A 15,709-nucleotide genomic window follows, 5' to 3' on the forward strand; every position below is an offset into this window, starting at 1 on the left:
ATGACACAGTGAGCAGAAGAGCAAAGGTCAGGCTGCCTTCTGCAATGAATCTGGGCTCCGGCAATGTTCCCGAGGCACATTCCAATGTGGTTAGGACCTAAAACCACAAAGTCACAACTGGGCCTGAGAGCAGTGCTCTGAACCTCAGCCTTCAGCCTTTGACCCAGCCAGCTGCTGGATAAAAGGGGTTGAGATAAGAGCAGAGGCCTGGACTGCAGCCGATCCAAGATCCACTGCAAGCCGATCTACTGCAAACCCAATGCCCCAGTGGAGGCCTGTGACACAGTAGGGTGAATTATCACCACTCTGTAATATACAGCAGAGTAGTCTTGGATGCCACATTCCCAAAGCCCCTGAGAGGCGGGCTCCGGTGGTCATTTGTACTTTGCTGAGGCATGTGGCATACCGTATGTGGGCTGCAACACTCACTAAGCTGCGTGGTGGCTCAGCATCTGTCTTCAGCCATCCTTCACGCAAGACTGCACTAAGTCAGGAGGTGACAGAAACTGGGCCTTTTTGAAAAACGTCCATTATGTAAGAGGGTAACAATGCTCAAAAAGGCAGGAGGATTTTGATGACAGGGGATACAAAGAAAACAAGTGACTGTAAACAGACACGTGGCTGAGGAGATCAGCCGGGGCCTGATTGAACACTCGTGAACCTGAGGACTTTGGAAGGTTCCAGGACACTCCTGAAGAGGTAAGGCTGTGCTCTTCAGCATGTCGTGAGCTGCCCACATCCCAGAAGCCCCTCTTCTAAGCCACAGCAAGCTCCAGCACTGAGTCACTGACATTTAACATTGGGCCTTACAGTCACTACACGGGGCTAAAAGCCTCAGGCACGCTCCTGCCTGGTTCCTTAGGGGCGAGCCCAGGGAGAGGTGAACTACAGCACTCCTGACAGACAGGGTTTCTGGGACAACTGAGGAAGGATACTAAAGCGCCAGTGATGTCCCCGATCAGTGCTTCCCAAATCCGGTCAGGCAGAAGAAGCTACTGGGCAGAGTTTTTTAAAAATACAAATTCTCACCACTCAGCAAAAAAAAAGAATAAACTACTGAAGCACACGACAACATGGATGAATCTCAAAATAATTATGCTGAGAGGAGCCAGACAAAAACAAGTGCGTACTGTATAATTATACAAAACTCTAGAAAATGCAAACTAACCTAGAGTGACAGAAAGCAGATCAGTCACAGCTTAGGGATGGAGGAGGAGAGGCTGGGGAGGACGATGTTAAAAGGGGGCATGAGAACACTTTTGGGGGTGATAAATATGTTCACTTGATTGTGGTGATGGTTTCGTGGCTGTATACCTATGGCAAAACATACTCAATTGTACACTTTAAATATCAGATGCCACTTATACTTCAATAAAGTTGTTTTAAAAAAAAGAAATTACAAATTCTCCAGTCCAAATGGATTAGAATCTCTAGGGATGGGACACGGGAATCTTTGTTTTAGAAGTCCAGAATGTAGCCAGTACAACTGCTCTACCAAGAACCCAACTCCCTTTATTGTTTTTAAGCAATATTTTATTAAAAGGTGTACTTTTAAAGGCAACTCACGTGAGTCTGACGCAGGCAGTGACTGCCCGGTGTTTGGAAATTGCTATCCAAGACATCCATAACATCTTGGTTTGGAGCTTAAATAGTGAGTTATTTCTTATTTAAAAAGAATTTAAAGGGAAAACAATTGTACAAAAATATGTCCTGAGGTAGAAATAAGTCCCTGATATACTGTTAGGTGGAAAGGAAAAAAAAAGCAAGTTACAAAAAAGTAGAAGAAAATAATTTAATCTATTTCTACAACTATCATTCCCATCTATACCTTTAACAACTTCTTTCTGAAATGATATGCAGCAAGAGGTACAGACTAGAACTCAGACATCTCATATCTTTGGATACACATCCTCTATCTCTGTGTAAGATTATAGAATAATTTTATTTTTTACCTTAAGAGAATTTTTATTATTTTTTTGCCTATATGTAATTTCTAAATTTTCTAGAATGAACATGCATTACTTTTGTGATATGTGATAAAACTCTGTTTTAAAAGTTAGCGGCTCCCACTTTCGTCCATGATTGGTTTAGCTCCACTGATATTTCAGGCTTATTACGTCCGTGGGTTAATGTTGAAATAGCAGCTTCTAGGCTAAAGCTGCTCTAAAATCTGGCTTTATGAAGCAACACAGAAATAAAATAAACCTGGGACTCAATGAAAAACTGACAGAGGAAGGGGAAAGAAAAGAAAGAAGTCAATCCCAATAGCTGTTTGGTGAACTCACGCAGAGTAGAGTTTGCCCCAGGAAGGATAACAAAGGAACACAAACACGACGACAGGAATCCAGAACTCTGGGGAAGGAAACCAGCTCAGATTTGTAAGTAGACTCTTTCCATTGGGGAAGGGCTTGCAGAGAGGTGCTTCAGGAAATGCACAGATCTTTCTAAAGCTGATTTTACACAAACCCCAAATGCACTCCTGGAATGCCTACCTGGGCCCAGTGTATCATGTTTTGCCCAGAAGTTCCAGCAGGAGAGTGTGTTGTATACACAGCCACTCTAGACTGCAAAATAAATTGAAATAAAGAATGAAAACAGCATTAAGGAGGCATTGATAATAACATATTTTGCACTTTAAAGCATTAAAGACTATAGAGCCACAATATCAAATATATGAGATCAAGAGCAAGAAAACAATTTTGTCCTATAAAACATGTCCAACAAAAATATGTACAACCACACACATACAGAGTACATCTGAAGGAAATATAGCAACATGGTAACCATGGAGCTATATGAGTTGAGATTATTGATCATTTTTATTTTCTTCTTCATACTTTTCTGAATTTCCAAAATTTTAAATAATAATCACACCTTGCTTTTATCATCAGAAACAAGAAAAATTAATATCATTTAAAAAAATTCCACAGAGCCTTCATTCCAGAATTTTAAAACCTGTTTTCAAAATGCTACATTACAAACTACAAATATCTTTAGAAATACCAGCATATTGCTGGCCAAGGGTTTACATTTTATAAAGTAAATAAATGTATAAATAAAAGGCCATTCTAAATTTAAACACACATAGTAATTTTTTTAAAGAATCAAATCACTAGAATAAATATAAATATTGGGACAAAGTATGACAGACCTCCTCATTCAATAGTTTCAATATAGGTACAATGTAGGAAGTTGACAATGGCTGGCCTGAGGATAGCAGCGGATGGTATTCCAGGCACTTGCCGAAGTTGATTCTTGAGCCTCTTAAAATGAAACCCTTTAGAGTTCTAGTGAGGTCCTGCCTGCCTCTCCCATATCCTCCAACACAAATAAGCACATTACCGGTTAGAATAAAATCAGTGAAAATTTAAAGCAAGTCTTATTATAAACATACATACCATATTTAAATTTCTCTCATTAAATCCACACAGAATGAAAAAGATATTTCCACAGAGCTCCTTCAGAATGACATGAGTGCAAACATGTATACTGAGCCACTTCAAAAGCTTACTCTGGGGAAGAAACTGTTTGACCCCAAATAAGTCCTACAAAATAAAAAGAAATCCAAGAATACCTCAGCATTTCATTCTAGCACACTGGCCTCCATGACCCACCTCAGAAGCAGAGACATGTGCCAAGTATCTCCACGGATGGCCCCAGGAGAGAAAGGATAACCAGTGGACGCTCAAACTCGGAAACTTACGCAACATGTTTACTAAGGTAAAAGCAGACATTATAGGTGTGTATTTAACGTCTCAAATGAAGAAAAGGAGGCAGAAAATCAAGTAAGTTCACAGCAGACTTTTACAAGGGGAAAGGGCTTCATGATCACTCACCCCAGGGCCATCCCCAAAGAGTTTCATCTGACTTGGAAGGACTGGTAGTGACTTCCGAGAAAAAGTCGAAACTATGATTGGTCAGTGGTATGCCTAGAGCACATCACCTAATCCACTTCCACTGGCCAGTGGGCCAAATCCTGCTACTGTTTCTTTTAATACTTTTTTTTATTATGGTAGAACACACATAACACAAAATTTACCATTTTAACCATTTTTAAGTGTTCAGTTCAGTAGCATTAAGTACATTCACATTGTTGTGCAACCATCTCCACTATCCATCTCCATAACTCTTTCAACATCTCAAATTCTGTACCCATTAAACAATAACTCCCCATTCCTCCCCAACCAGCATTGCCTGTTTTTATAAATAAAGTTTTACTGGAACACAACCACACTCATTTCTCTACACATTGTCTCTGGCTGTTTTCACGCTATGATGGCAGAGTTTAGTAGTCGCAACAGAGACCATATGGCCCACAAAGCTAAAAATATTTACCATCTGGACCTTTACAGAAAAGTTTGCTGACTCCTGGTCTATATCAGCCCTGACCAATAGCCACTGAACTCATGCTCAAGTATTTCCAGACCAATCACTATGCCCTCAAGGCAGATCTTCATGTACTCGTGCAATAATAGGAAAAAGATATTTTTTTATATTGAACCCAAATTTGTCCCCTTATAATTTAAACTTTTGGTGATGCCTACCCTCTGCAGGGACAAGCAGGAGTGAAAAATTCAAATGCCTATAAAGGCACTTTTATTGATTGAGTTGTGTTCCCGCCCCCGCCCCCAAAAAAAGATATTCTGAAGTTCTAAACCCCAGTATCTCAGCATGAGACCTTATTTAAAGACAGGGTCTTTATAGAGGTAATCAAGTTAAGAGAAGTCATTGGGGTAGGCCCTAATACAATATGACTGGTGCCCTCATAGAAAGGGGAAATTTGGACACAGAGGAACACACACACAGGAAGAACACCACGTGAAGATGAAGGCCGGAATTGGGGTGATGCTTCTACAAGCCAAGGAACACCAAGCAAACCACCAGAAGCTAGGGAGAGACACAGAACAGATTCTCCCTCGCAGTCCTAACAAACTAATACAGGCAGGCATGTAAATATAAATGAGTAATGCAGAAAATGGAAAGTGCCACCCTGCCCAGAGGGATGATTAGGGAGGGTGGAGAACTGCGGTGAACTGGAAAGCCTTTGCTCAACCTAACGAGTACAACTGCTTTGTGGCACACAGCTTCCTTTTCCTTCCCCCCAAAAGAATCTATTATCAAGATTTCAATGTTAAATATCCTGCTTTTTAAAACGTGCCACTAATTTAAAATTATAACATCGTATGGACCATATTCAAGACTTCTTCAGGCAATTTCTATCCACGTACACACAGCCTGTGATCTCTGTCAGATCCATCTTCTACAAGACAACCAACAGATACCAGGCCTCCTCGAATGTTCCTCTTCTCCAGACTAATCACACTAAGATTAGCTAGGGAGAACCAAGTAAATATCACCTGCAGATGTCATGCAACAGGAAAAGGCATCAGTATTTAAAACCCCTGGCTTTGAGACTACATAATGGTCACATGTGACAAATGCATATATCTTTGAGGTTGTCTACTAAAAACAATAGGATAATACATCATTGACTTAAATCGCAATAAGCCAAGCTTTCCTTTTGACCAACAAAGTATGTGAAGTTGACCTTGTACTTCAGAACTGTTACTCAAACACTATTACGGCAAACTCCATTGAAAATTATGTCAAAGCAGGACAGCATATACAGAAAAAAAAATTTGCATTACACATTTATAGGCCTCCTCATATCAAGTGTGATGTCTTTACAATTTGTACCTTTGTATTCTGATAAAAAGTTAAGATATTCAACTTTCATGGAGGCAACATATACTTAGAGCAGCTAATTCCAAAGTTTTATGAACATTCATTCTTTCACTTGTCACTGTCCCAGGATATTATAAAACACTGTTGTCTGGAAATATCAGTCTGTTTAGCCTACATTAGAATCATGTAGGGTGCTTTGTAAAATGACAGATCCTGGGCTCCACTCCAGATTTAACAAAACACCATCTCCAAGGGAGGGAGCGGGAGTTTGTGTCTTTACAAAGCCACTAAATTACAGTCTCCAAGGATTAAATTAAATTAAAAACATTCCAGGGCCAGCCCCATGGCTTAGCGGTTAAGTGCGCGCGCTCCGCTGCTGGCGGCCCGGGGTTCGGATCCCGGGTGCGCACCGACGCACCGCTTCTCCGGCCATGCTGAGGCCGCGGCCCACATACAGCAACTAGGAGGATGTGCAGCTATGACATACAACTATCTACTGGGGCTTTGGGGGAAAAATAAATTAAAAAAAAAAATTAAAAACATTTCTATGACACAGCAATTTCAGTTCTCCATTAAAAAAGGCACAAGGATACAGCAACAGCAAATTAGCAACAACCTAAATGTCTACCACAGGAGTCTGGTTAAAAAAGCAGTAGTTCCTTACAATGGAAAACTTACTATGCAGCAGTTAAAAAGAATGTGATAGCTTTATGTATTACCATGATAGCTCTCCAAGAATGAAAAACGCAGTCTGCAGAACAACATACATAGTTGGATACCATCAATGTTAAAACAAAATGATACCTTTCTCTCTGGACCTATATATGTATGTAAATTCACACACAAGGTCTATAGGAAAAGATCCCAAACTGAGTACTGTGCTTTATTCTGAGGAAGGCACTAAAAGAAGCCTTGCTAGTTGAAGGGTACTATTTGTAACCTCTGAGTTGCTTATAATGAAAATCCATGCTTCTATTACCCAAGACATTACAAATAAACTTAGTTGGGTGGCCACATCTTATCTGCATGTCTGGTCACCAGTGCAGAGAATTCCATTTTATGTGACAGTCAGATTCTGAGGTCAGAGTATAGTCTGTATTTCCTGTGGTGAGAGTCTCTTAAATGGCTAATAGAATATGTTATACTTGATTTTAAGTATACATTCCTATAGGATATTTCACATGTGGGTGTGTGTATAAATATATCATACACAAAACATATGTAGTACATGCATAATGGACCATCTGGCCTCAGCTGATTCTCAACTCCTTCTTGTAAAAACTGCTTCCTCCTTGAACAGAGTTTGGGGATCACATAGCTCTAGGGCTGAGCCCTGATGAAGTTACTGGCTTGTGTTTAGGGACCACATTATAAAATATAATAGTAACCATGTCTTTAGATTGCCCTCAGCGTGGTCAGGGTCAGCCGTGGGAACGGCACATTTCCTGTCTCCCATCTTCCGCCTACTCCTATGCACTGGCTCCCCACCTGGAATAAAGGTTTAAGCTCCATTCTCTCAGATTATCTTGTGTTCTCTAGTGGCGGGTAGAGAGTTGCGCTGATATGTTCACCACGACAATGTGGGGCTCTGGTGTAGAATTAATGATATGCCTTCCCTGACTCCCCAGGATCTGGAAGTAGGGGGGAAGAAAAACCATGCAGAGAAGAAATCCCACTGTTCCACTGACAGAAAATATACAGGAGGAAGGCACAGATTCTTCCTTTAATGGCCAATTCTTCAGATCTGAAAAGGAAATTTGTGAGGCAAGGCAGGGGTGGGGATAGGGGGTTGGAGTCCAAGTACCTTAAGGAGAGCATCTGGTAATTGTCCTAATTTAACTATGGGGCTAGTACAGAACTTGACTGAAGTCACAGGAGCCAGGGCAAAAAACATTTTAATCTTTTTGGCCAGCTCAGGGATCCGTGAAAATGCTATAAAACCTGTGGGAACAAAAGGAAGATAACAGAAATTCCATCTTCTAGGACTTTCTCTGAAAAGCTAACGACAGTCATGCCTTTCGCCCTCTAGTGGCCACCTGAAAACCATGCATGCAACATGGCCACCAGGGGGCAAAACACTTCAAACACCGCCCTCCGAACTTCCATGAGCGCAAACACTGACTTTGATTAAACTAGTAAATCAGGTATTTGTTAAGTGCTTGTTTCAAATTTCAATGTAGATATGCACTGGAAGAAATCCAGGTTGCTGGAACCAGAAGACGTTCCATGTACCTTTAATAGTATAAGGCGATGGAAGGAAAGACGGTACTGTTCCTAACAGCTCTAACCCCCCACCGCCACGCCCCACTGCCCCTCGGCCTGTCCCTGAGAATGATTTACAGAGGCTTTCAAATAGATCACCAAAGACTCAAAAGGACCCTACACATTTAGAATGCTCTAGCTTTAAAATATCTTTTAGCTTCCTCTCAGGTCACTTCTTGCCTTAAACTTGGCCCCAGAATGTCACTTTAGAAAGCAGCGGGGCAAAGGACACAAGTAGACAAGTCATGGAAGAAGGAATATAAATGAAGAAGAATGCTTAACTCCATTAATAAGAAAGGCAAATGTATCCACATTACTTTTTGTCTGTAGCCTCTCAAACTGGCAAAGAGTGTCCGTGACAGTGAGAGGCAATTTTACCATATATATCAAGACATTTTAGAAGTATTCACACCTTTCATATAGTAATTCTCCTTCTAGGAACGTATTCTAAGGAGATCATGTGATGAACACAAAGATATTAGTCATAGTAAACACCAAAAAGGGGAATTGAATAAATTATGGGACAGGCCCCAAGTCCCTAATCAGAGGAACTCTTATTTGCTAGAATTATGGGCAATTTTTATTTTTTTTTAAACTTTGCTAAGTATTCTATTTTTGTTTATAATGAACACACATTACTTTTATAATCAGCATAAATAAAAAATGCATATGACTTTTAAAAACTGTTTGTAAATAAAGTGTAACACGGCATCCTAGTAGTTTTATTCCACTTAACTTCAAAAATCAGTGTATTTTTTTGTTTTCTATATAAAAGTCTCTGCACTGATAAAACTTCTTGTTTTCTCCCCTCTCACATCCCCATATTGCTTAACTAGGAAAATACATAATAGGCTGTCTTAGGTTAATTCCTTCCATTTCAAGAAAACCATACATCATGTTTACCTATTTATGTTAACGTCTGAATTTCCAGAAAAGACTAAATACTACCAAAATTCCTTACCCTATTCATTATTTCTGCTTGGCATTAAAAAACAAAAACAAAACTGTATTTGAACTAACATTATTTTTTTATATTTCACTTTTAAGAACAAATGCAAACTCTGTAATAAGACATTAACTTCCAATCTTTATTAAATACATACCTATCGTGGTGCCTTGAGAATGACCCACATAATACACTTGTTCTTGGCCAGTTTTATTCAGAATGAAGTTAATAGAAGCTGGTAGGTCATAATTTGCCATCTCATCAAAACTGTAATTCAAAAAAGCAACTCTTTCATAGAGATATTGCATACAAATACAACAGCACACAAATGGTAAGTGTGCAGTCTGATGAGTTATCACAGACTGAACACAGCTGGGTAAGCTGGCCCTGAGTGCAGGAAACATTACCAGGACCGCAGAACCCCCCCAGTGCTCCCTTCTAATCGTGCCTCCCAAAGGTAACCATTATCTTCATCTTTTCACCATAAATTAGTTTTACCCATTTTTGAACTTTTCTATAAATGGGATCAAACATTATGTATGTATTCTTGTATGTATTCTTCTGTATCTGGCTACACCTGTGCTGTTGCACATAGTTGTAGGTTATTCACTGTGTAAATATACAAGACAATTGGTCCATTCACTGCTGCTGGGCATTTGGTAGTTTCCAATTTTTCACTATTACAAATAGTGTGACAAATACATTCTTGTATGTGCCTTTGGTAAAAGCTCTCATTCTTGTGTTTCATATCCTTAGCTAGGCTCTGGTTTTACACATGGGAAGCCAGCCTGAGGGGCCCACAGTACCGACCTTCTCTAATACCTGGTATTGACACAGCCCTGGACCTGTGCACATGTGCGTGTGTCTGTCATCAGGAAATGGATGAGCTGATTGTTACCCCCACTTACGATGTGCCAGGCTCTTTCCCTGTATCCTCTCCTTTAATCCCCCAGTGACCTGATGAGATAGGTATTTATTATCCCCATTTTACAAAAAGAAAACTGAGACACAGAGGCTGATACAACATGCCCAATATCATATGTGATTAACTGGCAGAGCCAGAAGTAAGAGAGAGGAGAGTTTCTGGAAGTAAAAAAGTGAACATTTGGAGTGCATGTTTATGGAGGAAGGAAGAAGGTTACAGGACACAATTTACCAAGCAGCTCCCATACCACCAGGAATACCAAAATAACTAAAAATCCCAAATTGAATCTAATTCTTAAATGTAATCATTTACTTATAATTTACCTTACTGTGATTTATTAAATTCCTAACAAGGTTTAAAATCTTTCACGAGCCATCAGTCTCCCCTCTCACATAATCTTGAGTTACCCATCTATCTGCCTCCCCGTGTGACTGCGTTAAGGGTCCTAAGGAAACAGACCCCTGTCATAATCAATGAGAATATACCTGAAGGCCCAGAATTCATTCTGAGAAACTGAAAGAGTTTTGTGTTTCCGAGACCAAGTATTTCCCCTGCTGTTCCCCATCCACACGTCAAAACCAGCATCTGCGAGAATGAAGCCCAGGCTGCTGTCTGGCAGGTTTGTGACCCAGTTACTGGAATCTGCCAGCAAGCCATGCTGCAGGAACACAACTGGTCTGGGACCTGAAAAACATTCATGTTTAAGAGTTAGAAGCACTAAGCTTCAAAACAAACATGGTACCTTGCTAAACAGGTAGTTCATAAAAGATCCCAAAGCAAATAATGAAACAGAAACAAATTAAAATACTGAGGTAGCAATGTACTCTTACATAAAATTAGTAAAGAATATTTTTAAACAGTGCTGACAAGTAACAGTGACACTAGACTATTTTTGCATATCTAGTAACAAGACACACTGACTTGAAGCATCAAAAAGTACTTTTAATGTATAGTCTTAAGAACTTATGAAATGTTTCTACAATTTGCCTCAGCAACTGCATTTCTTACAATGTATCTTGACAAAATAAATCAAAAGAAAGAAAAACATCACATATACAAACACAAATTTATAAATATATATTCTTTTGGGTGTGTGTACACATATATGCAAATTTATTTTCTACTCACCTATACCTGAGACAGTGATGCAGTGGAAAAACAAAGACTAATTGAAGTCTTTGAAGGTGAAGAAACCTGATCTCTGGCTGCTTACACAGTGTTAAAACCATTCAGTCATTCGTTCAACAAGCATTTATTAAGCACCAACTATGTGCCAGGCATTCTTCTCAGCACTGGGAACACAGCCAAGAACAAAAACAGGAGGAAAAAACTCACCCCCATGGAGTGACCGTGAGTTTTATACTGACCATGAGTTTTACAGTCAGACAAACCTGGGTTCAAATCTGTCCTCTCCAAGTTCGATGTGTCACCTTGGGCAAGGTATTTCAACAAACCCTGAAATTTTAACATCCCCTGCAGCGTGGAAATGTAATATGTTCTTCATAGGGAGTAATGAGATGTGAGATATTATACGAAAAGGTCTTAGCAAAGTGTCTGACACATAGTAAGAGTTCAATAAACATTAGCTCATATTATTGAGTTGCTTAACCAGAGTATCAGTTCCATAAATAATTAAGCGGAATAAATGAGATAATGAAGTGTCTGGCATAGTGACTGACACATAGGTCAAAATGAACAGAGAAGAGCTCCCTTTGTCTTCTGCCCATTCTTTATAACAGTGAAACAATAAAAAGAAGCTAATTGTTGAGTGGTCAAATAATTAATTGTAATCCACTTGGTGCTATAGTTAAGCCGTCAACAACGACAAAGACTGCGGCAGCCCAGAAAAGCTTATAACCTCACCTTGAAAGGGCAAAAAACACCAAGTACAAAATTATAGCCTACTCTAGACTCCAGCTATGCAGCAATGATGTCTGCAAGTGAGGAGTATAAAATATCACAGACAAATGGGAAGAATGATTCATCAGGATAGTCAGATGGGAAGGGAAGGGACAAATTTTTATTTCTGTTTATGCCCTAATATGGATTCAGTAAGTAATAAAGTGATTTTTAAATGACAGCTCCTCTGATACAAGGTGGCCTCTACAGACAACTCCAGGAGCTTCTTCAAAACCTGACAAACACACACGGTACTGCTGAAGCTCTGCAACACGGGGTGCCACTCCCCTCATCTCTAAAAATAGTGGGGTCCCCTCCCAGCAAAATCCCCCTATGATTTCTTAATCACAAAATGGCAGCCCTCTGACTGCCAGGGACACGTGGTGAACTTCTATTAGTGGGGAGAGAATAGAAAGCCAATAGGCCAAGATTGGGGCAGCTTTCTGTGTCCTTCTTTGACTTCAAATATTCATTGTAGGGCCAGCCTGGGGGCACAGTGGTTAAGTCCACACGCTCTGCTTCGGCGGCCCGGGGTTCGCAGTTTCAGATTCCGGGCGCGGACCTACACAGCACTCATCAAGCCATGCTGTGGCGGTATCCCATACACAAAATAGAGGAAGATGGGTGCAGACGTTAGCTCAGGGCTAATCTTCCTCAGCAAAAAGAGGAAGATTGGCAATGAATGTTAGCCTTGGGCCAATCTTCCTCACCAAAAAAAAAAAAACAAAACCCCAAACAAACAAAAATGTTCATTATAGTGCTCCATTAACAGGACTAAATTTACTGTGAAACTTCTATGTACAATGCACTGTGCTATATGTGGCATCTTATGAGCAGGCTCCCAGCCTTCAATGAAGATTATAATCCAGTTGGGGAAATAAGAATAATCATAAAAACTTAAAATTACAAACTTCACCGTAAGTGACAATAATAATTACTGAAATTAATTCATCGTCAAATTGTAGTTGATGAAACGTGTTTTAAATATCACTTCCTCCAAAGCAGGGCTGCCTCATTGGGACAGTCATCTTTCAGGGGTAACCACACAATACTGTGCAAAGGGCGTCCAGGAGCTGCATGAAGGTGCTAACATTATCCTTCGGCACGTTAAGACACTTTTCACCCATCACAGGTGCTTTGGGGCTGGGCCATGAGGAAGAAGATTTGCTCTTAAAAGATCAGAAAGTCAAGCTGACCAAGGAAAGACTTTGGCAGCATATGGGGACCACTGGGACAGGACTGCCTTGTTCCAAGGAGCACTCCTGCTGGGCATCAGTAACATAACACCTGGTGTGTGCCATGCAGTCGTGTCCCCTGGAGAACGGAGAGTGAGAGTGAGGCAGAAGGAAAGCATGACAGGTGGCCAACCTGCGCCTCTTCAGACACTTAGAGGAAAACCTGAGGCTGCTTAGCTGACTTCTCAGGGCAGACTACTGAGAAAGGCAGGAACGGTCTGATGGGGGCGTGAAAATGGAGGAGGGGCGAGGAGGATACTGAGTGGGGCAGCCAGGCCGGGACTGCGGCTGGAAGGGGAGGCAGCTGCCAGTTTATGAGCATCAGGCATCAGCATCCTACCTTTTCTTGACGGCACATGTTAAAATCTCCCTGAAACCTCTCCGTACTTTCCTCCTTAACCCCCAGGAGCTTTAAAGGAGAAATGTGGGAGGTGGCAAGTTCAAGATACACCAGGGAACTCTTACCACCAATAAATAACTCCTGGATTCCCACAGCAACAGGGCAACGAAGAGCCACTGGCACACTCCTAGGAGGTGAGGGTGAAGCCAAGGAAATGCAGGCGGCCAGCTCAACCAGTGCTCCCATATATGTGTGCTGCTTATGGCACCTCTGGGCCTTCTAACAGCATCTGTAAATACCCCTATTTCAGCCTGCACCTACCATTCACTCCTGCACACGGCTTACCTCCAGGAGTGACTTGATCCTTCAAAAGAACGTCTTAAAATAGTTCCAGACCCCTCACTCTACACTCCACGGAAGGGTTTCCCAAAGCTCTTATATTTGCCCCATACATTAAATTTCCATGGACTTAGCTTTGCCTAAAATAACCACTACTGCAACCCAGGTTATAAAGGGTCTATGTTTAGCAGAAAAAGGAACAAAGAAAATGACAGTTTAGTTACAGTCTAGTTATAATTTTGATAAACTATTTACATTAAGGGGTAATCTGTGGATACTCATTGCCTCTAACTCTACGCCACAATTAGCTGGATCCTACAGAATGAAAGTGACTGCCCACCAATAAAGAGAACACGGCTACACACACACACACACACACACAATCAAGCCCCTTGTGTAGACCCCAGAGGGACAGCAAAGCCATTCATGGGCGGGGGCGGGGGGGTTGACAAAACTCAAGGATTTTTTTAAGACATCTGCAACAGCGAAAGGGAGTGGATCAAAGTCACTTTTCTTCCAATTCTCCTTTTTGTTTGTTGGGGTTGCCCCATCCCTCACTTCAAGCTAAACGCAAAAGCTCAATGAACAACAGATACAAAAGGTGGTACCAGATAGGAAGAAAATAGTGAATCTGTTCTTTAAAAGGTAGATGTTTTCGAATTGGGAGGATGTGGGCCGAGAACTGCAAAGGGCATCACAGACCCCATTATTTTCTCACGGGAAATGCCAGCAGGCGAGGAAAGGAGCTGACACTGGAGGTGAATGGCTGATAAACAGCATGGCCTGATAGCAGCCTCAGGCCCTCAGCTGTGTCCTCTTCATTCATTTGAAGAATTGTTACTGGGAACCTGCTGTCTAACAAGCAGAGCACGAGAAGTTAAAATCAAGAAGTGACTCATGTGCATTTGAAAAGAACGTGTATTCTTCGGTTTTTGGATGGAATGCTCTGTATATATCTACTAGGTCCATCTGTTCTAGTGTGTCGTTTAAGGCCAATGTTTCCTTATTGATCTTCTGTTTGGATGATCTATCCGTTGGTGTAAGTGGAGTGTTAAAGTCCCCTACTATTATTGTGTTACTGTCTATTTCTGTTTTTATGTCTGTTAATAATTGCTTTATATATTTAGGTGTTACCAGAGGGGAAGGGGGGAGGGAGGAGGGTGAAAGGGATAATTGGGTACATGTGTGTGGTGATGGGTTGTAATCAGTATTTTGGTGGTGAACATGATGTAATCTATGCAGAAATAGAAGTACAATGATGTACACCTGAAATTTTTACAATGTTATAAACCAATGTTACTGCAATAAACAAAAAATTAAAAAAAAAAAAAAAAAAAAAAAAAAAGTGACTCAAAATACACGTTACGTTTTGTGTAAACCTCTCCTGGTGCCTACTACGTATGAGCCACGGTGCTAGATGCGGGGGACACAAAGGTGGGTAAGCCACGCTCCCTCCCCCAGGGAGCTCCATTCTGGTCGAGGAGACAGACACACAATTACCCTCTAGCCCAGTGTGCAAAAGGCCAGGCCACCACCCAGGAAAGCTCATAGGAAAGAGCAAGTCACTCACCCAGGGGGAGGAATATTTGAGCCAGATTGTGAGAGAGAGACTGCCCCATAAAGCCTTCTGGTGAAGAAACGGGGGCCTGAATTTGTAGAGAACTGCACCCCAGGCCGCAGCTGGGCGAGACCCCGAGCGTACATTAAACACTCCCTGCATGAGTCTGATGTGCAGGCAGGTTGGGGAACCACTGGTCAAGTTCAGTGCCTTGTCTGATCTGGGAATAGAGGGGATCTCAAGGACTTCGTGGGGTGCACATCCTTCCAGGCTGGGCCAGTTTCCTTTCTTCCCAGAACAAAAGGGCCCCTCTGAGGAGGGGGCCTCTATCAGACATCACAGGTCATCGCAAAGAGAAAATATTAACACAGCTGGGCCTGGGGTGGAAAATGGGTGCTAAACTGCTCGTCCTTTCCCTCTGGCATTCAGTGAACAGACAAGGGCACTGGAAACAGGCCTGCCCACCTGCCTGCCAGCTTCTCTCACCTGCTCCCACCAGGGGGAAGAAAGGAAGGTATTA

General features: G+C 41.5%; 1 protein-coding gene across 4 annotated transcripts in view; it reads right to left on the bottom strand.

The window, feature by feature from the left end:
• Positions 1-15,709, bottom strand: part of LIPA (lipase A, lysosomal acid type) — a 39,463-nt gene that overhangs the window by 6,219 nt on the left and 17,535 nt on the right. For all 4 annotated transcript variants that reach the window (XM_087432230.1, XM_087432232.1, XM_087432231.1 and 1 more), the window contains 5 exons: positions 10,304-10,502; positions 9,051-9,160; positions 7,490-7,626; positions 3,399-3,545; positions 2,493-2,564 (listed from right to left, as the gene is read on the bottom strand). In XM_087432230.1, coding sequence (XP_087288356.1) covers positions 2,493-2,564; positions 3,399-3,545; positions 7,490-7,626; positions 9,051-9,160; positions 10,304-10,502 — 665 coding nt within the window. The remainder of the gene's footprint in view (positions 1-2,492; positions 2,565-3,398; positions 3,546-7,489; positions 7,627-9,050; positions 9,161-10,303; positions 10,503-15,709) is intronic.

This window comes from Ceratotherium simum, chromosome 6 (genome assembly GCF_057802395.1).
Source record: "Ceratotherium simum simum isolate JZ-2026a chromosome 6, ASM5780239v1, whole genome shotgun sequence".
NCBI classification, from domain to species: Eukaryota; Metazoa; Chordata; class Mammalia; order Perissodactyla; family Rhinocerotidae; genus Ceratotherium; species Ceratotherium simum.